This window comes from Melanerpes formicivorus, unplaced genomic scaffold (genome assembly GCF_026170545.1).
Source record: "Melanerpes formicivorus ecotype bairdi unplaced genomic scaffold, bMelFor1.0.p_v2 SCAF_10, whole genome shotgun sequence".
Classification (NCBI taxonomy): domain Eukaryota; kingdom Metazoa; phylum Chordata; class Aves; order Piciformes; family Picidae; genus Melanerpes; species Melanerpes formicivorus.
The window spans coordinates 16,855,542-16,882,332 of NW_027142362.1; the positions used below are offsets into that span (position 1 = coordinate 16,855,542).

Sequence of the window (26,791 nt, forward strand, 5' to 3'; positions counted from 1 at the left end):
TTTTCTCCAACTGTAAACCAAGCTGTATGAATAATGATGTTATTTGCAAGGCTAGCATAAAGCTGGAAGAAGCCCATGAGGACTTGGTAACAGGAGTTTTGCCTCTTGCTTTCCTGTGGCTGACTTCAGCTAAGTTATGTAGGTTCACATTAACAAAGTACAAGCATTGTAGTTTTTTCTTCCTCAGAGGAAGACTTTTTAAAAACATTACACAAGCTTTCAAGATGAAAACTTTATGTTCTGATGAGCAACCTGATCTAACATCAACATTAGCCCTGCTTTGAGCAGAGAGTTAGACCACAATCCCTTCTGAAGTCCCTTCCAGCCTAAAGTGCTCCATTCTGCAATTCTAGGATTATTTACAATGGAGCTCCATTCATGAGTGAGACAGTTGAACACACGAGAATAAATAAACCTTATTGTCGATGTTGTGCCTTGATAAAAAAAGTGATCTGAATTTGCCTTTAAGAAAACAAATCTATATCTCCACTATTGATTCCAAGAAGATGTAATTACATAAAATACAAGAGTTTGGTACTGCTTTAGTGAAAAACATCAAGGAAGTGATAGAAGTACAAAATCAATGATCGCTGGCAAGACAAGATGAAGGCAATATCTGTGTGACCAAACCAAAGGCAATTCACCTGACTATCCTGTGTCAGGCAGTGGCCAGTACATATGCCTAGGGAAAAGCATAAGAAGAGACAAGCCAAGGGCTAGAGGGAGAAAGCAGACTGAGAGCTAGTATGGAGGTACATTTTAATGCTCAATACTACAGTAGGAGGTAAAAAGGTTGACATGTTTTTAAATTAAAATAACTTTAATCGAGTTGGTTTAAATAACAATTTGTGTTCAAGTCATACTGGTGCACTCAAGAAAACACTGAATATCCAAATAGTCCTTTCACAAGACAAATCCCTAGATAGGTGTACAAAACCTCAACAGGCGCATGAAGTTAATCTGGGTATTTTTGCCAAGTCAGAGAATACAACTGTGTACATCAGTAAACTAGAGCAAGTCCAGCAGAGGCTGGAGAGATGGTTAGGGGCTGGAGCCCAGGCCCCTGATGAAAGCTGACTTTGGGGGACCTTTCAGGATTCCCCAGTACCTATGACAGTCATCAGGATGGCAAAGCCTGACTTTTCACAGTGGTGTGTGGTAGGAAGACAACATAAATGCAATCAGGAGAGGTTCAGACTAGGTATAAGGAAATGTTTTCCCTATCATGGCTAATCAGCCATGGGAGCAGACTGCCCATAGAGGCTGGGCCGTCTCCATAAGGTTTTCAAGAACAGTTTAGATAACCCCCTAAATTACTGCATTGTCAATGATCTCACTTGAAGCATTTTGAAAGTACATGCTTTGTTTCTGGTCCTATCCTTTGATGTGGGTATTACTTTAAAATAAATAGGTCAGTCAGAGTGTGGATTCATACCCCACCCCGCTTTTTACAATAGCATGTGCACACTGTAACATTTTTACTCTTTGCAGCTCCTAGTTCTGCAATGATTGGCCTAGACAACAATATAGGATGTTATGTGTATGTTAACCAAAATCAGAGACAGTCTCCTATTTCAGTGTGAACTGATGCAGAAAGTTTATTTTTGATCTTACCCTCTATTTACCCAAGGTGGTTGTGCTGAAGTCCAAAGAATTACACAACCAGGAAACAAAAGTGAAGGCAGACACACCCTCTGTGGACTTTGTTTTTCCAGTAATGCTTTCTCTTAGCTCATATGCTTCTACTGTGCAAACAGACCGATCATCTTTTCTGTGACGTGTATAGTTTTACTGAAGCTACATGTTAGATCTTGTTTGAAAATATAACTCAGAAATCTTGCAAATTAAACTATTATTCACCATTGCTTTTACTAGTCCTGCATTCTGCCAGGATTTGTTTTATGCTCTGGAAAAATCCATAATTTCAGTTTTCAGCACCTTTAGAAATTTGGAGTAACTGCCATTCACCAACACCAAACTTTCTTCCTGGGGACCGACATTTGCTGGCGCGGCAGTCGCAGGCATGGCCCCGAGCTCTGCGCATCCCCCGCACCCAGGGAACTCAGCTGTTCTTTGCGGGGTCCGTCTCCTCCACCCACTCCGAGGCGTTGGCATAGCTATGAGGTATCCTTGAGGAAGCGATGGCTAAAAGGAGTTTGTCGGGGCGGATGGAATATCCCTCTCCCCCAGCAAAGGGCTGCCGCCGCCGCGGCGCTGCCCTCCGCCAAGCGCGTTCCCATGGTGACGGCGTCCTGGCAACGGCTCTCGCAGCTCGGCCTGCGGCGGCCGCCTCGCTTCGCTCCGCTCCCGCTCCCGCAGTGCCCCGCTCCGCTCCACGCAGCCGGGCTGGCGGAGGGCCGTCACGCCGCAGGTGGGCAGACAGACGGACGGACGCCCGGGCTGCATAGAGGCAGCCACAACGCTTCGTAGACGGGCTTTGTAGCAGTGGCCACTGTGGCGGTGAGGAGCGGGGCTCGGCCGACCGGCGGGATGCGGGGAAAGGCGGGCGGCCCGGTCCTGCCCTGAGCCAGCACTGGTGAGTGAGCTCAGTGCCCTGCGCCCTCCGCACCGCCCGTCCCAGCTCCGTCCCCGCTCCGTCCCCCCGTGTTGCATGGCTGTAGAGCGGTGTCCGCGATGTGGTGTCCTGTCAGACGTGGTATATCGTCTCCACCAACAACAACCGCGTGTACCGATGACCCCTCCAGTGCGTAGCGCTACGGTCCCTCGGGGTTCCGAGCCTGCCTGCGTGGCGAGGCCGCGGGCGAGGCAGGGCGCAGGCGGAGCCGGTGCCCCAGTATGGCACCACACAGGCTCGGACCCTAGCTCGGACCCAAATGCTGCGCAGCTGCATCAACACAACCAAACATCAAGCCGTCGGACCTGCTCCTCAGGAGGACCCTTGGCCCCGGCTCAGAACCAGGCCGGCACGGCTTCACCTCCCTGTGGCAGGGAGCCGCCCCCTGCACCCTACCCTGCACACGCATTCACGGAGTGTCACAGCAGCGCAGAGGCGGTTTAGCAAGGGTTTGTTTCATGTGGCTCACTGGCACGATCGGGTTTTGACCTCTCTTTTTGCTGAGTTGCGACACGGACTTTTTCACTTACTCCCGAACGCTGCCCCGAAGTGCCTAAGAGCAGCAGCGGGAGCTTTCGGCTCCTGGGCTGGTGTTGTCGTATGTTCCCTGCACAGCAACCAAAGCGGTTTCTATTTTAAGAAGAGTGATTAAAGTGTTTGCCTAGGCAGGTATTTCAGTATGCTTTGATTCCCGTGTGACTTTTAGCAAGTCACATAGCCTTCCCCGTGCTTCACTTCCCCACCAGAAACAGAAGGAAAATGTTATTTTCAGGGAGAACAATGCTTCCGTACCCCACAGACATATTATGAGAATGAATGTGAAAACCACTGCAAGGTGCACAGGTATTACAGCAGCTGTTAGACATAGGTTATAATGGAAGTCAGAGAGCTAAGCACTACAGAGGTGACTGTCCTTCAAAACAGGAGAAATGGAAAACCTACAGAAAATAAACACGCGAGGCAGGATGCTGAAGTGGGGAAGGGATGCCACAGCACAAATAGCAAGGAATGAACTTTGGGTTGCTGCAAACGTTTCTTCAACATTTCCTATGTCTGATTTTTCTTTCCAAGCTTTTATGTATCTGCCGTCAGTGACTGCAAGAAATGATAAAGATGTACCCCATGTTTGTATGGAAAAGCTGCCTTACATATCAAGTGAACTGTTATTTTTGGCAATCAGGTATACCATTTGCAACTCTGAGAAACCTTTCTCTCCTCTGTGTGACAAGTATACTTAGAATATTCAGTAGATTAAATCAACCAACGACAATCTACTGGGTTAACATATCATGACTTAAATTGCTGTCGCAGTATCAAACAGGAGGCAACATAATTTCTAAAACACCAGTTAAGCACCTGAAGCCAGTATTTCAAATGGTATCTAAGTTAATTCCAGTCTATTGCCATTGAAATTGGAGCTATGTGAAATTACACTTCTCTGAATCTAGGCAACATATTATTTTTTTCTCTTTTGTGTTTATTAGTCTAAATCAGTGTTACACACACTCATAGAGAGGGAATTTGTCAGTAGTTCTGACACCAATCTGTTATTGTTCACTGCAGTCAGCTCCAAACTGCAGAAAAGTTTTGTAAAACTGCTGAACAAGATCTTAACACATCCTTTCTGGATCTTGGGCCAGATCAAAAAATCAGATAATTGATGATACTTCGCTGTGCATCAAGTGATGTGCTGAAGCCAGCAATAACAAATGAGAAATCCATCTCTGTAACTTTTTCATGTGCACAATTCCTTCAGACATTTGCATTTAGCTGCACGTCTAATGGCAGTCTGACAGAAAAAAACGTCAAGCAATCTTGCGCTTACTCTGCTGCAAACATATTTCTCAGTCAACAATAAATGGAACTGAAGGCTAGAACAGTAAAACACTTGAGTCGAGGGGTTTTGTTGTTTTGTTTGGCTGGTTTTCATGAGGTGTAGAGACCCAGAGGTACAGACTTGAACGTTCTTCATTTTTCTAGATAGCACCCAGTGCTTTTCTGCTGTGACATGCGTAACTCTTCTTAAATCAGTGGGCTATTCCTGTGTTTATAGCTTCACTGAATTAAGATCATTGAAACGTGTTATGGCTCAGAAAACTAAATGAGCTCAGCTCTGCTAATAACTAGGTGCCCAGTTACTGTCTAAGTTGGTGGGACAGCTGGGAGTGATGCCCTGCAGAGTGTTGGCATAATTAAAAAAAAAAAACAAAAACCACAACAGGGAAATGAGTGTGATGGACAGAGTTCAGGAGTGGACATTCCACATCTGTGCAGGACTTTGAATGCAAACTCATCGTAATGATACCTCGCTCTTATACCACACTTTATTGCCTATATGCATGTAAAAACTTACACAAGGAGGTAGGTATCATTATCTCGGTCTTTGATAGATGGAGTTTGAGTCATTAGATCTGGAGATAACTTGTCCCAAGTCATCAGGATGAGAGATTGAGCAAGGAAATAAAATCAGACGTTCTGAATTGCAGTCTGGTGTCATTGCTGCTCAGCAACCCAGCTTCTCTTAAAACCACTTTTTTTTTTTCTAATTTGTAGTTTCTGAAGCACTGTGCTATAAATAGAAGACACATACTGTGACAGTGTTTGCTCTCTGCTTTTGGGCAGTGCTTTCATACTTTTCTAAAACACAAACATGCTTTGCATTTTGAGATCTCAGAGGACAGTCCTTTAGCCTCTTTCAATCGATATTTGACTATTTTGTTTCAATAACCTTGTTTTTCCTCTTTCTCTTTGTACAGCATACTGCACCAGATTTCACCACCAATTGCAAAATTCTTTTTGTACATCAGCCTTTAGTTTTCAGAGAGAATTTTAGGTTTCCAGGGAATTCAGACTCAGGCCATACTCATTCTCTTTATATAAAAATACTTTTTTGTTTTATATAGGATGGAACAGTTGGGTTTGATCGAGGCTACTGTCCTTTTGATTAATTTCTGTCAGCAGACAAAGCTACTGAGTCAGGTGGTGGTCTCACAGCAAGATATCTAAAATGTCTTTCTGAAGCTATTTAAGAGACCTACCCTGCTGTAACAACTGCCACAGTCTGGCTAGTTATGTCTAAAAAGTTTAAACAGAATTTATACTTAACACAGAATAATTTAGTTACAAGAAAGTTTAGTCACTTAGATTTGAAGACAAATCAATAAAAGACTCAGTTCTGCTAAACTACGCTGATTTCTAACTGCCAATGCTTTTACCTAAAAAAAGTACCCACCATACCCTTAATAATCTGCTGCCATGAAATATTTTTATTCTCTAGCTAATACTTTCTTCAACTTTATGATAATCCTGTAGATCTTACTTTTTATTCACTGATTGATAATGTCTGAGGCCACTAGATACATCAGGGACAATAATTTTGTTTGCCTCTGTCCTGCCAAACCAGTTCTGTGGGTCAACAGCAGATTTCTGTTTCAAGGCTGTCAACTTTGCTTTTTCAAGAGTATCATTTTCACTACAAAGAGCTATTTTCAGTTTTCAGTCTTATGTTTTACTTTTTATTTGCAATTATTCCATAAGAAGTATTTGAACTCCAAGATCAGAGCTGTCAGTGTAATCTTAAACTTTACTTAAAGATTCACTTAAAGCAGAAGCATTAAGTCATTTCAGTGCCAGATATAAACTATTAAATAATTCAATGTGTACTTTTTCAACAGAAATAAATTACTGACCAGAAAATGGCCCAGCGAAGCCCAATCTTCCCAACTCTTGCCCCTTCCGAAAGGTACAGTTTCAAATGTCAAAAATGAAATCTTCATATTGCAGAGTATTATGTGTCTCTCAGTTCCATATATATAGTAATGTTGCAACTTGGGGCTTTGGCATTAGCATGCAAAGTGAAATACCATAGACTCATTCAAACCATGGCCCAAGTCATAATTCCTTACTCAGCTTTTACTTAGCCCATTTGCAAAAGAATTGCATAGCTTAAACTGTAACCTGAGAAAGCCAAGAATACTATATGTTAGCCAGTCTTCTAACAGTGTGAAATACATGAGAAAACTCAGACCCAAAAGACCTTTGTTGGAGTTCTCATACACCTCTATTTCTATCACCACGGTGAAAAGAATCTTAATTTGGCTCATTAACAGGAAACAACATGGAAAATATAGAGTAAATAACAGAGTTCCAAGAAAAACATCTCCCCTTTCAAAATGGGGTTGAACTTATACCTTCCAATTATGCTTCTGAAAATTCTGTTTAGAGAATATAGCAGCAGGGAAAGATTGCATTCATGAGCAGCCTCCTTTTTTTTCACTTTGAGCACCCATGAGCTCCATTGTATTCCATGGAAGCTATGCAGTGCAGATTTCTCTTGAAAAAATTAAGCAGTTATTCAGGCTACCCAAATACAAGCTATTTGGGGGAAAATTTGACTTCTTAGACTATGAGAAGAAGCTTGTCATAATTTTGGTCTCTTCTCAGTTTCTACACCTGTGTATGCTCCTGTCTTTCTCATGGGGGATCAAGCTTCTCTATGGTATTACAGGCTAGAGACTGAAGAAAGGAATGGACACAAGCTACTTCTTATTAATCTTGGTCTGGTGTAATTTACTTTGCAATATCTACCTTCTCCAGTTACTGCTTTGATTAAGCCTGAAAACTGTAAAGACAAATAACATTGCTTTTGAAACCCATTGAGAGGATTTTGAATTTGGATCCTTAATCAAATTATGATTCTGAGTTGTAACTACCTTTATAATGCTGATGTCCTTAAGATTCTATGCTTTCTAAGCTTCTGTAAAGAGTAGGAAAAAGAGTCTGACATGCCTTTGTACAAGATACACACAGTGGCCAACATAGCACCCACTTATTTGTAACAGTAGGCCCTCTCCATGTGAGTGTTTTGGTGCTTCTCCCCAGTACCACTACTAAGATAGTATCTCAGTGTCTCCAGTGGAAAGACATTGCAGAGTTTGGTGTGGGAACATAACAACATCTGGCTATTACTCTTCACTAGACGGGTTCGAAACATACCGCTGCATAGCCAGGCGTTGACAGCAGTCCCATTGGCATCGGCAAGCCTGGTAGATCAGCTGGAAGACAGAATCCTAAGCCATGAGAAAACAACGGCGGCTCTTGTGGAACACGCTTTTCGCATTAAGGAGGACATTGTTTCCACTCTGCACAGAATGCAGAACAAAGGGGGTGGTGACCGGTTGGCTAGGCAGCTCTTGGAAGAACATATCCGAAACATAACGGCAATAGTGAGGCAGCTTAATCGAGACATTGAGGTACGTTAAGAATGTTTCACAGGACTAATGCCATCTCAGCCTCTTATTCCCCTCTAATCTAACAAAAAAATTTACCATAGGCTACATAAAGGTCAGACAAGGTCTGAAGATCCTGTAAGCTTATAAATTGGTTTTATAACTTGAAATACTGTTTGCAAATTACAGTGGCTATGAAAATAGTACAGGATATTACCATATAAACACAGAAACCTTTGTGGTACTAATGAGCTTGCTTTCAGAAGCTGCACTGGAAACCCTGAGAAAATTAATTTGACACTAACATCAGCTTCAGTCCAAAGGCTGCGCTGCATAAACACTAGGAAATGCCATGGCTCGACAATAAACTTTCACTTCCAACTTGCTGAGAGCATCAAGTAGCCAAACCCAACTACTCATTTTTATGACCTAATCATAGGCAGATACATGACTTTGTGTCTGACCTCTGCTGCAATGAGCAACAGGGGCGTGTGTGTGTGAAAACAAGAGAGTAAAAATTAATATCTCCATTCCATTGTCGAGTTATATTTTCCACATATTATGGCATTTATATGCAGATTGGACACTCAGAAATAATAAATGACCTAAAAGGTATCTGGTTTAGTACAATGCAAGACAAAGCTTTTAATAAAGTAGTAATAAAATGGTGTCTGATGATACTGAGAAATAATGAATGACATTTTACTTGTACATTAAATGGGACATACTGAGTTTCTATTTGCATATGAATGCTTTGTAGATGCTGCAGGAACAAATACGTGTCAGAGACAATCTCAGCTATGGAACAAATTCTACCCTGAAGAGTCTGGAAATGCGGCAGCTTTCTGGTTTAGGAGATCTTCGAGGAAGAGTTGCAAGGTAAAAGTCAACCTGGAAGTATATTTTGAGGACTCTCCAATGTTGTTTAAATCTTGAAGTATGAATGATAATGGGCTGAATTCAGCTTTGGCAAAATTCCCAGGCTAATTTTGCTCAGTGTTTTCAAGATAATGAAAAATAATGATTTGCAATGCAGTGTTACATATTAAACTTAACAGCATCATCCTTAATTCCTGAAATTAGTTTTTAACAAATTACCTCAAATTCCTTAGGAATTTGGATTGCATTCAGCTTTGAAAAGCACTATGGTTAGACTGGTGCATCTTTGAAACAAATTGATTAGCACAATTATAAGGGCAGTACAGAATAATCTGCACTTGCAAAGATTAGAATAATTGCACCTTTTTTGCATACATTTTAAAAGTAAAAATCTGTGCATTCAGTTATCAGTTAGCCATATTACAAACTATATAGGTAAGGTAGAGAGGTTTTATAGGCTACTTGAAATTCAGATTGCAATTGTACAACTACACAGACTTCCATCAGTTACAAATTTACAAATTCCAGTACAACATTTGCCTAAGTGTCTGTAAAGTTGAACACAGAAGACAGAGGGCAGGTACAGCTATAGTAAAAGCAGCTAATCTGGCCTAATGTACCTCAGCTAATAACTTTGTTGGAGTTGCACTTGTCCTAAATTTGACCTGTTGTCTTCACAGAATCACCCCACATTAGGGGCTGGAAGGGACCTCATAACATCATCTAGTCCAACCCCCTATCAGATCAGGATCACCTAGAGTAGGTCACACAGGAAGGCATCCAGGCAGGTTTTGAATGTCTCCAGAGAGGGAGACTCCACAATCTCTCTGGGCAGTCTGTTTCCCTGTTTTGCCACTGCCACAGTGAAAAAGTTTTTCCTCATGTTCATGTGGAACTTCCTATGCTTCAGCTGGCACGCATTGACCCCTATCATTGGGCAAAAAGTCAACTCTGAGATCATTCTACATCCCAAGAGGTGTCCCTATTTGGAACAACACAGCTACTGACACCTTGTAAAGCTAAATATAATGTCTTTGCTTTCAATAACAGAACTCAACGGAATAAACAGATGCCAGCACGAGCTTCAGTGGGGCCCCTGCCTGTCCTGAGGTCTTGTTATGGAGATCAGTGGTGGACTATCACAGTCTGTGCCAGTACTTCTTCCTTATTTACTTAGGCCAACACCCTTGTACCGTGCCTGGGTTGCAATTTATCTGATAGCTGTATGAGATTATACCAACCTGCCTTATGTCAGACTGTGTAATGAATGTTGGATATTTGCACTCATTACTCTAAAAGAATCAGTTTATTGTGTTTTAACTGTTAGCTTCTAGTCAGCATTATGTTATCTACCTAAAAATTTTCCCTGAATGAGGAAGAAAATAAGCTTTCCTTTATTTACAGGCACATTCTACTTTGAAAATTAATGTTCCTGTAAATAATGATTAGAATACTATCTGGAGATCACGGTCAAAGTGACCATTTGTTATGCTGCTGGCACTGTATAGATACTTACCAGAAACCTTCCCTGGGATAAGCACTTTCTGATTACCCTAGACAGCATTCCTTATATAAAATAAGCTGACCTCACTTAGTGTAATTTTACTTTTACATCTAGTCCAAGTTTTACATCCTAGCTTTCAGATGAGTTAAAAAAGTGAAATCTTGGAAACATGATTAAGTTACTGCGGATTACAAACTTCCTGTGCATCAGCTCTCAGTCACAGTCAAGGTACTATGTATGGGCTCAGGCTGTAGTCACAGTAGGCAAATTTAACTCCAAGTACATCATATTTGCTCTAGGCTAATAGTGTGCAGATGAACAATCAGTGCAGATCAGTTAATATATTGCTGTGCCTATGTCTGTCCTTTTGGTCCTGTAATAATTTCAGTATCAGGATTTTGGCCAAATTTCAGTTTCAGTAATTACATGCATACCAAATATCATATTGAACTTCAGTATTAGTGCATTTATTTCCTAACACTAACTACTCTGTAACATGTCAATATGTTATTGAACAACTGTCTCATTATTTCCCAAGTTGCTGTTTTTAATGATGAGAAGAGGGATCTCTACATGCACATGCAGTTCTGAAGCACAGCTCCAAAACCATGCTACCCACAGCTCTGGAGGAATGAGATCCAGACAGACCTTGCCATTGACCTCACTTCCATCACAGAGTCTACCAACACCTCCAGCAGAAGGCTGAATATACATTTCAACTCATCTCTCTGGGCCATTTCTTAAGTGTAATTTACTGATGAATTTGGAAAGGATCAATTACACCATGAATGATGCTGTACATTTTCCTAAGAATCAGCATTATTACTAACTTTAAGAAACATATTACCTCCACTAAATTCAGTAGCACATTCAGCAGAAAATTAAATAGATGCTGTTACATCCATTACTCCAGCACCCCATCCTTGATGTTGGCAATTTTATATAACCCAGATTTATTTACCAATTCTATTTCTAGAGATATTAGATCATAAAACTCATGAGTAGTGCCTTATCATTGATTTACAGAATAACTTGCTGACAATGACCATTTGTCCACAAAGTGTCTGACCAGCAGCTTGGTCAGAGGCATAGCAGTAGCTGTCTCTAGAAGCTTCCTGATAGCTGAAACACCCAGAGAAATGACAACTGTGCATATTCAAATTGGGCCTACTTTGCATATATAGACTTTTATATATATATTATAGATCTGATTCATTTCAGACACCCTGGACTCATTATATGTAGGCAGATTTTTCCTACATGGCACAGAAAATGAGTCTGATGCATCTGGGATGCATGGCATTTCTTCATACATACAATGAATCTGCTGCATTCTGGCTACTGGCTGCGTAGGAGACGCACACAGTGAGACTGACAGGGGCTCCCTGATCCAGGCTGTTCAAAATCTGCTGTTCTTGCCCAGTGGATCCCCTGAATGTATCAGCTTGCTTTTCATACTTGTTCTACAGCTAGTATTCTTACTAGAAATCTTAATCTATTTCTCATGTCCTTCATGGTGCTTTTAAGATGAAAACAACTTCTGAAGTTTGGTCAGCTTTTGTCTTCATATGCATAGTCCATTGGCTTCATTTATATAGAGAGGAACTTAAATCCAGCATTCAGCTACAGCAGTTTCAAAGCTGTTGCTTTTTATATTTTCTGTTGTGCCTCAGAGAAGCAAAACTAACTGTTTTTTTGAGCCCATAGGCTTTTGGTGACTGGATGAAAGATGATTTCATTCCTCTGATTCTCTCTGATTTTAACAACATGGAGAGATTTGGCTTCTCCTGTCTTTCTAAAGAGACCACCTGATTCTAAGATCTACAAATGTGGTTCACTGCTATGTAAACTGGTCTTCCTACAGGTATTACTAATTGGTCTCACAATGCTCAGCTGCTAAGTTATATACCAATTTCCATGAGTTTTATAATGTCAATGTGTTGTTTTGAATTGCTGATTATTTCCTTATTTAAACACTACCATAATACCAAGCAGATGTTCCATTTGTCATTTTAGTTGTTACTTTCCTCTTATGTTTAATGATAATGGTAGTTGTTGTATCTGAGGTGACAAAAATCCATGTTGAAATGAAAACCTTCCAACTGAAATGTGACTAAAAACAGGTTAAAATGTATCATTGGTTTAGGTAATGACTTCACATGCCTTAGCTTCTTCCATTTTACATCCTCTTTTTCCCCTCAGGTTGTAACTGCTGTCCTCCATCAGTTTCATAGATCAGATTTGGTAACACTGCCAATTACCTATTCCCCTTAGAAGAAAATACACTGCACACTTCACAGAAGTTTTACACCTGAAATTACAGTACTTATACTTTTACAGCTCAGTTTATATCTTTATTGTATTACTGTAGATGAAATCCACCTGACCAAAGTGGTTTTGAAATGTGGTAGAAAATGCACATATTCTATAGCACATTTATCCTGGAAAAGTTACAGCATCAAGAAACGTTCCAATGTGAAGAAAGAAAGGAAACAATAATTACTATGTTCTAGGGCTGCACTCATAGTCTTTTGTGAGACAAAACTGTCATTGCTTTCAATAATGGCTTTACCTAATAAGGACCAATAACTGTAAAATTTGCCCCACATTGTTTACAGTACATATTAATAATATACTGCTATTTAATAAATAGAAATAAAAATGCAAATCTCAGAGGGATACAGATACAATAGTGTAAAAATGGTCCTCAATTTTAGGCTTCTAATCATGTAGGTGAAATCATACAACGCCTTAACAGATGTCTGAGTATGACAAAACCAAAAAGGTATTGAAATTCTACATCTCTGCATTTCTGATGTGACTTTCCTGATTGACAACTCCACTGTCTACATGTATTATGTCAGTGCCAAGGAGACAGGAATGTGCATCAGACTATTTGACTTTCAGTCCCATTTGGGAGCAGTCTGCTGAATACTGTGAGACATCATCATTCTTACAGTCTCATAAGACTTTGCTAGACAGAGAGCAATTTCACAGAAATGCTCATTCTAAAATGGATAATTTAAAACCCCTGGATCTTATATAGTGCTCAGCTGTTGGTTTTGGTATGTATTTATTTATTCCAACAGGTGTGATGCTGGGTTAGCCAGACTCTCTGCAGAGCACAAAATTACGTATGAAAGACTTCAGAGCCTAAGTAAAGACCAACACACCTCCAAGCTGATCTTAGAATCTAAAATCAAAGAGGCAGAAATACAGGTATGTTATTTAGACCAATGCAATCCATGTACAACTAAGAGTTACAGTCTAATTCACACAGATTTGATTACTGCTAATTATTATCCTGGGAAATGACAGATTTACAAATGGAGAGGTTTAGCTGCTCACAGTCTTTATTAGATTATTAGTACCTAGCTGTATTATTGTACCAGTCTAACTGACTAAAAGGTCCTTAATTTGCTGCCTTTAGCATGCTGGGCAGAAGGGGCATCTGAATGGATTCCAAGAATGATCAAAAGTCAGGGATTACTGGCCTGAAGGGCTTTTTTAGGTTATAATGTGAACTCAAGATGGATGCTCTACAAAACTACCACAGTAATGAAAGAATCAGTGTCTCTTCCTGTGTGCTTTGGCCTTCCAAGGATAATTTTATATGTACTTGAACATAATTTTTGAAGGTCTGCAAAACAAAACTGGTTTGGGGTTTTGTGAATCCATTCATCTGTCTGTCAGGTTTCTCTTCTATTGGGTATGAGAACGGAAGTGTGCACTACATACAGGCAGACCCTTATGACATTAATGAAAAGAATTCTTCCTATCTCCATCTCCAGGCCTTTTCATTCTCTCAGGCAACAAAAATACTTTACATCTTCATTTTGCAGTAGGTAAATGGTTAAAATCCACTTCCTCTTTTATAGAAGACAGTATAGTATATTAGCATTCCAGCATGCTAGGAGCTTATTGGCATGAATCTTTGTAAGACAGTAGGTTTTGTAAAATTGGGACGATAGCTTTGGTAAGAAATAGTCTCTGTTAGTAATGAACTACATCTGGTTAAATTCAGCTCTTTTATCACTGCAATAGCCATGATACATGAAGGGATGTGGAGCATTACTCAGTACTGGTGGTGTGCTTTGCTATTTGTTTATTCTGCTCATGTGGCAACATGGAATCTATAGATTGTGTAAACTCGGCTGTCTCAAGTGGGGAACCAGGCAATTGCTTTCCAGGCAAGATTGTTCAAATTATTTGTGGCCTAAAAATAACAGCTGATACTGTCTCATCTTGTGAGATAGTTGATTTGTCACTGTAAAATAGAATGGGTAAATTCAGTAATTTTTGGAGTGTTGGCAAAAATAGCTCTTAAGATCTACTCTATTGTTATGAAAATGTCCCAGATGAGACTGATTAAATGCTGTTGAAAAAATAGTAAATTCTGAATTTTGTTTCAGATTTCCCACCTTCTGAGCAGATTAGAGCAATCAATAATGCAACAAGAAGCAAAGCTGAAGATTGCCTATAAAGAGAGCAACCAACAGCTCCATCTTCTGGATATGAAGTGAGTGCCAGGGAAGCCTTGAAGCTTCCACAGGCCTTAGAAGACAGGGCCTTAATTTTCCAAGTTTGACTGTTATCATCTTCAGGTCTACAAAAGCATGAACATGTTTAAATATGTGTATTTAACAGATACTACACAATGGCCTATCAAGTGGGACTTGCTTGCACCCCTAATATGGTTAAGCAATTTTTAAAAGCCCAATAAGTCCCTTGTTAAGTATTCTAGCAGAACTTGTATAAAGACCACAACTAAGGATTTTTGTAAGAGTGGCCTGGTACCTGTTTGCAAGAGCTGTACAAAAAAGCAAATGGTGGAGATGGCTGTTGAGAGCGGTGCAAAACGTTCAACTCAAACAACCAGGAAGTGAGGAACAGCATTTGCAAAGTCTTATTATTTCAAGCCAATTTAAAGCATGGACATACAACTCAAATACTTAAAGTGTTAATGTTAAGCTACTGTGCTACTACTAGACATTATTTAGGGATATAGTGAATTCAGATATGAACTCCCCTTTAGGCATTTCACTCAGTCCTGTCTTGAGCCATTCATATAATTATTTCTTGCTGCTTATTGCCGTCCTCATACGATTCCATCAGTTACATCAGTAAAACTATTTGCAAATCAGAAGAAAGAACAGGTCTAGATTTTTCCAGTGAACATTTGAAAAGACTGTCTGAAGAAACAGTTTGAGTGACACAACCAGTTGGTGTAAACTTAAGGTGGTTACAGGTAACATAAGTGGGGATATATGAACCAGAGTTGTTACTAAAATAAAGGTTTACCAAATCTTTGTTCAGATTTAAGACCTATAAACACAAAGATCATAATCTGAAAGGGTGACTATATTCTATTTTCAGTGATGCAAACTATTTCCATACACATTGAGATGTGTTTTGTATAAATGTATCACTGCACTCTTTCACCTTTTCTAGAGCAGTGTGACCTTAGCCAGTTCAGTAGCCTTAGAGTTCAAGGATTCAACTTGGTATGGTGTCAAGAATGTATTAAACTAACATTTTTGTATCAGCATGTTCATAAAGAAGCTACCACTGAATGATCAAAAGTTCTGCTCTTTTGTATCTGCTAATTTCTGTTATGCTCTTAGATTAAAAAATGCTATTGAGGAACTCAACAATCAGATTTTGTCTGCACGTAGCTGGTTGGAACAAGAACATGAAAGGACTGAAAAAGAGCTTGTGCAAAAAATTGACCAACTCTCATTGACTTTTAAAGAAAACACTGTAAGTTTTGTTAAAATGTTCTAATAATACTTTTCAGAAAGTATTTGAAAGCATTATTAATAACTAAGATGAATTGAGATACTAGAGTGAGTGTCAGACCTCAATACTAATTTCTTTTCACTGATGTCAAGTATAACATCTCCAGAGCCTTAGAGTCTTCAAATAAATCTGATCACTTCTAATTAAATCAGTGTTTTAGCCTAAAGTAATCAAGTCAGTTAAACTGTTTAGTAAAAAAATTGTATTTCTTTACACCTTTGAATTCCACATAAAGGATGATTAATTAATATCTATTGCATATTTGGAAAGGACACTGCAATTTCATAGACAGAGTAATTAATTAAAGTTCTTTTTCTGGGTCCAGGAAATTAATGAAAGAGCTATAGAGATGAAATTCAACCAAATGGCAGAGAAAATTGACAAAATTGAAGAAATGCAGAAGATAACTATGGAAGCACATGAAGCAAAACAGACTGAAGAAAAAATAAATATTCATATTGGCAAACTACAAAACGAGATAAATGAAGATATAAAAGAAATGAAAGCTGAAGTTAATGCTGGTAGGACCACAGCTATTCAGTTCTTTATTCTGAATTGTGATAACACTGTCTGACCTATGATAATATGCAAAATGTCTGTGCTTGTATCAAAGTAGTTTAAAGACCTTTGAGTCAGATTAAGTGGCTGCACCTATGGCATTAAAAAGGATTTTCACTGAGCAAAATTCAGTGCAACAAGAGGTGACATCTCATTAACTGAGAGGCACTCTACCCAGACCATACATAGGCATAGCTTGGATGTGATCAACATGCAATTACAGTGCTATGTTTCTTCAGAACTTTTGCTGTCTTCCTACTGTAAAGCAACATGCTATGGCAGGAGCCACATTCTGATAGTAATTATGTGATCATGCTTGCTTTTGATTATGAACTAATTTAATTCTCACCTGCAATTAGGATTTGCAGCTATCTATGAGAGCATTGGGTCTCTGCGACAAGTTCTAGAAGCGAAAATGAAGCTGGACAAAGACGAACTACAGAAGCAGATCCACCAAATGAAGCAGGAGGTTTCAGCATGGGGAGACGCTGTACCATGAGTGCAAGATTTTGTCTGAGAGATTAATGTTTGTTTGGCTAAACAGGCAGCCTATAATCTTGTTCCAGTCTGTAATTCAAGCTAAATGCACGTGCCAAATGACATCATGCTGTTGCACAGGTCTGTATGTTCACTGCAAGTGGTAAATGCAAGCTCTTCATAGATTGACTGACAACAAGCTCTTAGAGCCAAGGTCCTGATTTGCCACTGCACTACTCTAGTAGGTCTCAGGAGATTAAGCATCGCGTAAAACTGGAGTAATATATTGGTGAAGCTGGCACCTAATTTGCTGAAAGCATTCCAGTGCTCCCCAGTTTTGCAGGCTTGATCAGGCACTCCCCCACACCCCACCTTTCCCCCCCCCCCCCCAAAAAAAAACCCCAAACAAACTTAAAACCAAACCAAAAATACCAAACAAGTTAATATAATTTGCTTACTATCAGTTTGACAAGGTTCTCCATCTTGATGTGAAATACTACTTAATTGAAGTCATGGACACTTTTACAGTGACTTTCTCTACTGTTGACTTACTGGGGAGACAGAACTGGCAGTAAAATGATTGATTTTCAAAACCTAGACACCATCAGAAAAATCTTTGTTTAGTTCTGCAAATATCTACTTTGTGTGTGCCTCTTTGTGTGTGAAGACTAAGTAGTGCTATATAATGTAGCTGTAGACTAAGACGATCCATGAACAATGTAAAAACCTAAACTCATGTGGTCTTAAGTATTGTGACCTTTTAATAACCAAGCCAAGATGAGACAAGGTAAAAGATGTACATAAAGCATTTTATAACTGGGCATGTGTTCCTGTGACTTGTTTCATTATATTAGCAGAAACTTTGAAAGGTTTGAAGACAAAAGAGAAAGACAATCTAATATAGTCTGGAGAATGTAATGTAAAATGAAATCCAGTTTAAATTTTTATTGAACAATTAACTCTTCCAATTTAAGTAGACTTTAATAATTTAGTAGATTCAAACTGCTAATTGCATTCACAGGATTTCCAAATTTCAATAGTGCTTATTTCCATATGACATATTAATCTAGACAGGAAAATACATATCTGTTGATTGTTGTATCTTCACTCATAGCTTGATATTACTCCACATGCTTTAAGTCATGCAGGATTAAGCACTCATGAAGAATAAAGTACTTCATCCAGTATTCTATTAATTTATACTGTTAACAGTTATTCATGTACAAGACCACTATTCATTTATGCAGGCACTACTGTAAACGTAAGTTAATAGGATGTGTCTGCACTGCCTCTAATGGTCCTTTCTTTTGGCTAATATTGTGAAACCATATTCCCATTTGTAAAATCAGTGGCCAATTTTTCATCACTTTCATGAAAGGTTTGGTTCACAGAGTCACCATAATTAAACTAACCAACCAACCAAGGAAATTACTCAAAAACTTAACTTGAGGAGGAGAGTGTTGTGTTTAAAAATCAAGAAAATGCATATAACTGTACAGGACTAGCACCTAAGTTTATATTAATTGCCTACATAGTTGAAAGTAATGAAGTTGAACAATGACAACAACAAAACATAATCAGAGATACATGAAGTTTTTGCAGCTCTGACTTCCAATGCTCTCTGGTAACAAAACTGCCTCTGTTATTCCTGGTATGTATTGTCCATGTACTATGAAATATTTTTACAATGGCAGCTATGGGGAAAGCCCAGCACACTAAGGGGAGACAATGAAATGCCTGCAGTTATTTCTTAACACTTGTCTTTAAAATTCATTCTTTGTTCATGTTTGTATTTTTATCTATTCTAAAATATTTAGCCATGTGCAGTGGAAAAGCTATCACTGGTGTTTAATTAAAAAGTTAAAAAAAGTGAGAAGAACAAAGAAGGAAGCAAAAAAAAAAAAAAAGAGACAGAACAAAAACCCAACCATTTTTTCTTTCTTCTGTAGTTGGAAATCTGTAATTGAGTAAATCTGGTGTGATATGAAGAGCATACAAGGAATCAGAGAAACAATTTATATGGACTTTAATAAAATGTTTCTCTTGCAAAAATCTTGTGTGGTTCATCCAGATATACAACACCACATAAAACCCCTATCCAAGTTCACTTTTGCTGTTTTGAAAATATTTTTTTCCTAAATTTCAGCTACAGTGAAAAACTAAAATCCTAAATGAAACCATATTGAAATGCAGCCAGCTGTTAAACAGCGCCTTCAAACTATGTAAGGTGCTATGTGGAGGGAAGCACAGGTTACAGGGATTTGTATGATGGGAAGAGAGGGGCAAAACTGGTGAGCTAAGCCTAGATACACATACGACTCAGCCAAGTGTAGCCTGCCCATTGTCCATCCTTCTCACTGAGTGCTTGAACTAGTCAGTTGTGAGAGGAAGCCACATAAAAGACCAAGAGGGCTCTGTGTAAAAACTGAGGAAAGATAAGAAGAGACCAAAGTAATAATGAAGAGATGGTGAAAAATCTGGAGAAGTAGCAGAGAAAAAGAGCAAGTCAGAAGACCAGAGTGATGGAATGGTGGCTGCATGGGCAAAACCAAGGAAGAGTAGCTACTGGCTGATGAAGCACAAGACTGGTATGAAGATTTTAGGAAGATCTGGAAGCTACAAACTGTAATATATTTGATACAAAGCACAGACTCCACAGGTTAATTGGCTTGTCACAGTTCATGCCTCTTACTTGCCTGCTGCATTTTACTCTGCTTGAACAACTGGAAAAATGTTTTCCCTTTGGTTGCTTTCCTTTTAGAGGTTTGGGGTTTCTTTTCCAAGTTTTTTTGCACAAAATAGATCAACAATATCATATCTGCACAGTTTGTCAGGGAGTGCTCCTATCTGCTGAGTAACAGCTGAGATATTCAAGGGAGAATTACAGTCTCTCTATCTTTTGGTGTTCTTAAAGTTGCATGTCAAAATCCTCTCCTTGGAAACTGTGAAGCCAGGAGGACACTATTACAGAGACTATGGTCTATGAAAGCTTAACTTTGCAAATGGGAAACTGATTCTGAAAACTGACTTGCAGAGATTCTGGCAAACCAAACATCAGTTTAAACTGAAATGTGAACTTTCCTTCTTTTCTCAGTGTTGGTTTGCTGCTCTGTTCTACTTCTCAAGTACTTAGCCATCAGGGTCAGAGAGTGTTCTCTGTATCTTGGAATTAGTGTGCTCCTAAGAATATTATATCCCAATAATGGAAACGTCTAGTGAGAGATAAATGATGAACTACTATGTGCAGACGCAGCATTCTCACACAGTGTAAGAAATTCAGAAGTGAATTTGAAAGAAATCAGTAATGGAAATTTGGTGCAAGTCCTCTATGGAGCTGGCCACTGGGTGCCACTGTTACTCTTGGCAGGTAAAGGAAGATGCTCAGTGTATCTGTGATCCATAAATGCTGCACTACCACTGAAGCAGGTCTGGAAATAACATCATGCAGTTTGACAAAAAGAAAAAAAAATTCTAAAGACATGACTCTTCAAAATCTCAGTAAGGGCAGATGTTTAGTTAAGCAAAATTCTCTGAAGGTGATTGTGATGGGCCTTTAGTCAATGCATGAGGAATACTCAATGAGGACTAAGCTCTCTGCTGCCTTTTCTGTCAGGAGAACTTTCTTTGATCAGCCTAAAGCAAAGATAATCAGGGACAGCTCTTCTAAAGCTCAAAATCTTAAATCAAGCAAAGCTCAAAGAGCAACAAACATTTCACACTGATCCAGGAGCTGCTACATACAGAAGAGGTTCCTCTTCCAGCACTGCCTTTGGCTGAAAGACCACAGGATATTCTGTACAGTTACTACCAGATGAAGCTCTGGACCCAGCACAAAAAGCTGTTCTCAATCCATACAAGAATTATCTTGATAAATAATACAGTAAATAGTCTCAAACATTGCAAAATATCTGGGAGAGACATAACTTTTGCTGGCAAAGATCAGCAAGAAAATGGTTTGAACTCAGCAGAGTATCAGTGATGTATACTAAATCAGGCTCTAGTTTAAGAAGAAAAATGTAGTATTAACTGTCATAATACAAAAAGCCTGAGCAGTATGAGAGGATGAGTAGAAACTGCTGGTGAGAGAGGAGAGAGGAGATTTCCTTGTTTAGAGTGACAGGGATGAAAATAACATGCATTATGCACCACTGCACATACTCCAAATACTCTCATTAAATCTGACTTCACTTTCTCCTAAGGGTCATTTTCAAACGTCATTGCTGCCATTATAGGTGACTGAAGTTGATGCAGACGATAAATGAAAGCAGATTTCACTGACTTTGCTGTCTCATCATCAGGAAATGGTAAGAATATGAGAACTGCCAGGTACACATTCACTTTGCTAGGTGGCCTTTGTGATCTTGCTATCTCCATTAAGGCTATCTTAATGGGTTCAATAATTGCCTGTTAGACTATATATACCTCTCTACATATATAAGATTGCATTTCCACATTGTGCCACACTCTTTTTCTTCTTTACTGGCTTTGAGAATTGTAATTTCAGCACCTTTCAAGTATATCATAAGCCATTAAATTCTAGGAAGATAGAACAACTCAAAGTAGAGCTTTACAGAATCATAGAATGTTAGGGGTTGGAAGGGACCTCGAAAGTCCACCCCCACTGCCAGAGCAGCATCACCTGTACCAGATCACACATCCAGGCAGGTTTTGAATATCTCCAGAGAGGGAGACTCCATAATAACTGAAAACAATAGAAGTTTAGATACATTTTATGGTACTGCTTTGAAAAGACAAATGCTAACTGGAGGTCAGCCACAAGTGGTGTTCCTCAGGGTTCAGTGTTGGGCCCACTCATGCTTAACATCTTTATCGATGATCTTGATAAGGACACAATGTATATCATCAGTAATTTCTCAGATGACCCCAAGTTAGGTGGGAGTGTTGATCTGCATGAGGGTAGGGAGACTCTACAGGGGGACTTGGATAGATTGGATTGATGGGCCAATATTAATGGGATGAACTTCAACAAGGCCAAATGCCAGGTCCTGCACTTGGGTCACAACAACCCCAAGCAACACTACATATAGGCTTGGGGCAGTGTGGCTGGAAAGCTGTCTGGCAGAAAGGGACCTGAGGGTTCCAATAAACAAGCAACTGAGTATGAGCAAGCAATGTGCCCAAATGACCAAGAAAGCCAACGGCATCCTGGCTTGTATTGGAAGTTCTGGGGCCAGCAGGAGTAGGGAGGTGATTGTCCCCTTGTACTCAGCTCTGGCAAGGCCACACCTCGAGTATTGTGTTCAGTTTTGGGCACCTCAACACAGGAGAGATGTCAAGCTGCTGGAGCAAGTGCAGAGGAGGGCAACGAAACTGTTGAAGGGCCTGGAGAATAAATCTTCTGAAGAGTGACTGAAGAAGATGGGGCTGTTTAATCTAAAGAGAAGGCTAAGGGGTGACCTCATTTTTCTCTTCAACTACCTGAAAGGATGTTGTAGAGAGGGTGGTACTGGTCTCTTCTCACAGGTAATTAGCCATAGAGCAAGAGGGAACATCCTCAAACTGCAACAGGGTAGCTTTAGACTGGACATTAGGAAAAATATTTTCACAGAAAGAGTAGTCAGACATGGGAGTAGACTGCCCAGGGAGGTGGTTGAGTCACCAACCCTGGATGTGGTTAAAAGTCATTTAAATGTGGTGCTTGGGAATTTGGGTTAGGGTTGAACTTTATAGAGTAGGGTTAATGGCTGGACTTGATTATCCCAGTGTTCTTTTCCAACATGAATGATTTTATGATTCTATCATTCTATGAACTTTGTTGCTACTATAAATAATAAACCTTATTTACCCTAAAAATGTTTTATGGGGATTGATCACTTCTTATCTTACACAAGTTTGAATATGTGAAATGCTGTGACCCAATTTCACATATGCTCTCCTTTGTGAGATTAGTCTCCCTAAAATGAATATGGCAGTTCAGAGCATAGAGTAAACTGCTTGCTTACCAATTTGCATATATAGTATTTTACAGAAGGGATTGATGGTCTCTGGTATGGTCTCTTTGTATCTTGCCATATTAATAGCAAAATCTCAAACATTATTTAACCTTTTGGATTCCCAGTTGTCATGGATTGAGACAAAAAAATAGTAGTGTGATATTAACACCAATTGTTTGTAGAAATGTATCTCCATTATCCAGAGTGAGAGGAAAATCCAAACAATGTTGACACCATGAGACAGAGAATGGTAGTGGGATATCCCGATTGATTCTGGGCTAATTTGGGTCCATTATCCATAGCTTTGTGCCCTTTATTTCAGTAAACTAACCAGTGATAAATTGATTGTTTTTACATTCATTGTTTATATTCATTAGGTTATAGTAACTCCCACACCATAGTAATCATACTAAATCAAAAAACTAATGAGGAAAAATTGTGGAAGGAAATGAGTATTATTCTGTCCCAAGGCCCTACTGCCACCTGATGTCACTATTCTTGTCAGGTAAGGGCATGCTGTGTGGCTGCAAGTCTGCAAGAACTGACAGCTCTGGAAAGAAACAGGTAGGAATCATTTAGGAAAGTCACACAAACTATTTCAGTAGGTCAAAGACCATGTCTTCTGGACAGCAGTTGTTAAGATAAATCCATTAACCAAGGCACAGGCACAGATTCATTTAAGTGTGTCTCCTGGTGTTCTTCTGTGGATAGACTAGGACTGCCTGGCCCCTGCATGCACACAAATGGACAGGAATTCCATGTGGCAAATGCTGCATTAGGGCAAAAAACCCTCCTCCACCTGCACTATAAAAGCTTGGTTCCCAATAAAGTATAATGAAATAAGAGAACATCCATGAGTAAGAAGATAGTTGTCTGACACAAGATCTAAACCCAAGCAGCCACCAAAGGACGTCATGCATTTCATACTGACAGTGGCACTCTTTCTGATGGGGGAACAACTGAGGAATTCAAGGTAAGATATAAACAATAGGGACAAGAATAGAGTCATCTGTACTACAGCAAGGTGTTCACATCTGTCAAGGGCACCAGAATACCATGGTACTAAAAACCAGAACAGCATGGTTTTCATTCCTAAATTTAAGAAGGAGAAAGAAATAAAATGCACAACTGTGCTTATTTGAGAGCCTTTTGCTTTGTGAGCAGAGAAACAAGAGAAGGCCTGTTGGAACAATGGCACAGGATCTGGGTCTCAGGGTCTTCTCAGCCTAAGGCCATGCAGCATAATTAACTGCAACTGATAAACAAGCTCAATTACTAGGTATTTGCTTGCTCACATAAGTATGTCATGGTTAATAAAAATGTCTACACATTTGTATGTGCTATCTAAATCACCTACTAGGCACCTGAATGAAACTGGGGACCTTGCAGGTTAGTATGAATCAGGGTTCCTTTCATTAGTTCCTGAGCATTAAAGCAATGGATTTTCAGTTAAATTACACAGCTCAAGGTAACATTAGAAAGACACAGCTAAGTCTTGCAGGCCTCAGAAACTGGAGATTCAGACACCAAGCTCTGCTGATTCTTGTAACATACTTCACTTCAATCCTATCTTGTTTGAATTTTAAGGAATTTTCCTAAAGGAGGTCTCTAAAATCATATGGCTCCAGCAAGATATTCAAAGAGAAACATTGAAAACGTACCTGTCTGTCATCTTCCTCCAGTCTGATTTGTGTCTCAGCCTCATCAGTTCAACAATGATATTCTTGTTTTCTTTATGGCCTATGCAGCCCCTATTGGAGAAATTGGATGCATTGAAAATATCTCAGCAATTCTCACTGGATAATGAATTGCAGAAGTACATTTCTTAATTAACCTGAATGGGTGCTAGCACCACCACCACTATTATGTATGAATTCCCACACTTCATTATAAAATGGAAAAACCCCACAAACCCAGGAATTCTAGAATTACTCACTCTTAAGAAAGCCAACATCATATTAAAATTTCATCCAGAATTCAGTTAAACCTTCCACTAAAGGCAAGCCATATTGGCCAAGTAGATACCAGTTAGATAAAAAAATTTTAAAAAAAAAGGGGGGGGAGGGGGGAATTAGAGGTCAGGAGAGAGAGGATATCATCTTACCATTCTAACAAAGCCCATGTTCTCAATATAGCACCTCTATCTCTCCTGTTCCTGCCCCAACTCCTAAACCCCACTGTCTTCCTCAGGTGGGAACCATATCAGCACCCTCCTCTGTATCACCTGGGCACTTCCACAATCACAGAACATGTCTGTTTCCTCCTCAGAGGAATTCCACCACTTCCTCCCAAAAACAAGACACTGGAATTTGGGGCTGAATCTGGCTATCTAATGCACAAATCAAGCAAACTGCTACACAGGGATAAAAAATCAACAGAAAACCTAAAGCAGCTCAGAGCCCATTAGAGAAACAGAATGATTTACTGGAGTGACACAACTTCAAACCAGGTCAACAGTGAGAAAAAACATGTGACTGCCAAACTGCTGTTCAATGAATTCTCAGGATCATGCTGACAAGTTACAGTCCTCTCTCACAGACTACCCTAAAGCAACCAGCAGGAAGACAGCACCTGTGCTTGCCTTATGTAAGACCTGCTCACCAGATCTCCATTCTGCCGGAGAAATCTGGGGAAATTGTGTTCTTATAATTCATTTAATTAGGAGTTTCTGGGCTTTGACATTCACAGCTTTCATAATCAGCAGTTTAAATGAGTTTGTTACACAATATTTAAACTCTAAATATTAAAACAAATTATAGGGTAACTTTTTAAAACCTATTCTGGTGATTTATTATTTATTCTATTCCTAAGAATAACATGCAGCTGCCTGCTTAGAAAACCTGCTCTCAGGCATGTAAACTCATTGGGTTCCCATAAGACTTAAGTTCCCAGGTGACCAGAATCTCTTTAAAAAGTATGACAAAGGCTGTAAAGCACTGCAGTGCTTTGGAAGGCCTTACTGTTATTAACACAGTCTATCTTCTGATCACCATCATGTGAAAACAGTGTAATGTTCAGGTTATAAAAATCAGTACCACAGTTAACGGTTCAATTAAATTATTACATTAAATATTCAAGCCATCTCAGCTACTCACAAGCCATCCTTGCAGCCTGGCATTAGTAATGTCATTGTTGCCTCTGGCCTGCCACTTTGCATTATCTTCATAATTAAGCAGGAATCCAGAATAACAATTTTGACCGTGATAAAAAGATAGTCTTGAATTACAGCCATTAAAGAGACCCATGGCATTTCTGTTCAGGCATCCCAGTGGATTTAGTAGGAGCAATAGCTTCAATTAGAAGTAAAGATCCTCTTATGTAAATTAGTGAATGTGAGAGCACAGTTTTAGTTAGACATTCTAGGTAGAGAGTTAAAATAGACAAATCTCTCAAAGTTTAGTTTCACTGAAAGAAGTCTGGATATCCAAAAAATCTGGTTTAAAAAATAACCTTGAACTATGGGAACAGAAAGCACTCAATAAGCTCCTGTAAATTTCCTGATTTATCTGGCTAGCTCAGGTAACTGATAATTTAGCTGTTGCTCTGGTAACATACCAAATGGATCAAATTCAATAGCAACAGAACTGCAAAGCAAGGGGTTTGGCCTCTTATATTCATGCTAGCAAGATGTGCAGAAGAAAAGTCCTAGAGTTGCGTGAAGCAAGTTATTTACTTTATTTTTATCATCTATTTTATAATTAGTCCCTAGTCATCGCACTGTGTAAAATTCCTCCTGCAAAACAACTGCTAAACTCAATACCTGAAAGTTTATCCAACCCTGAAAAATCTTCCAACCTAATTAAAATCACTGAAAAAA

General features: G+C 39.4%; 1 protein-coding gene across 2 annotated transcripts; it reads left to right on the plus strand.

Annotated features, from left to right (window-relative positions):
- The first annotated feature begins 2,343 nt into the window (after positions 1-2,343).
- On the plus strand, positions 2,344-19,039 carry FAM81A (family with sequence similarity 81 member A). 2 transcript variants are annotated; one of them, XM_068143951.1, is made up of 9 exons: positions 2,344-2,536; positions 6,250-6,317; positions 7,554-7,827; positions 8,564-8,682; positions 13,276-13,405; positions 14,599-14,705; positions 15,811-15,946; positions 16,311-16,506; positions 16,903-19,039. In XM_068143951.1, the coding sequence occupies exons 2-9, from the start codon at positions 6,271-6,273 to the stop codon at positions 17,040-17,042; spliced, it is 1,149 nt and encodes a 382-aa protein (XP_068000052.1). In that variant the 5' UTR covers positions 2,344-2,536; positions 6,250-6,270; the 3' UTR covers positions 17,043-19,039. The 2 variants fall into 2 exon arrangements, with proteins under 2 accessions (XP_068000052.1, XP_068000053.1); XM_068143952.1 differs by lacking the exon at positions 2,344-2,536 and adding an exon at positions 3,424-3,755.
- The last annotated feature ends 7,752 nt before the right edge of the window (positions 19,040-26,791 follow it).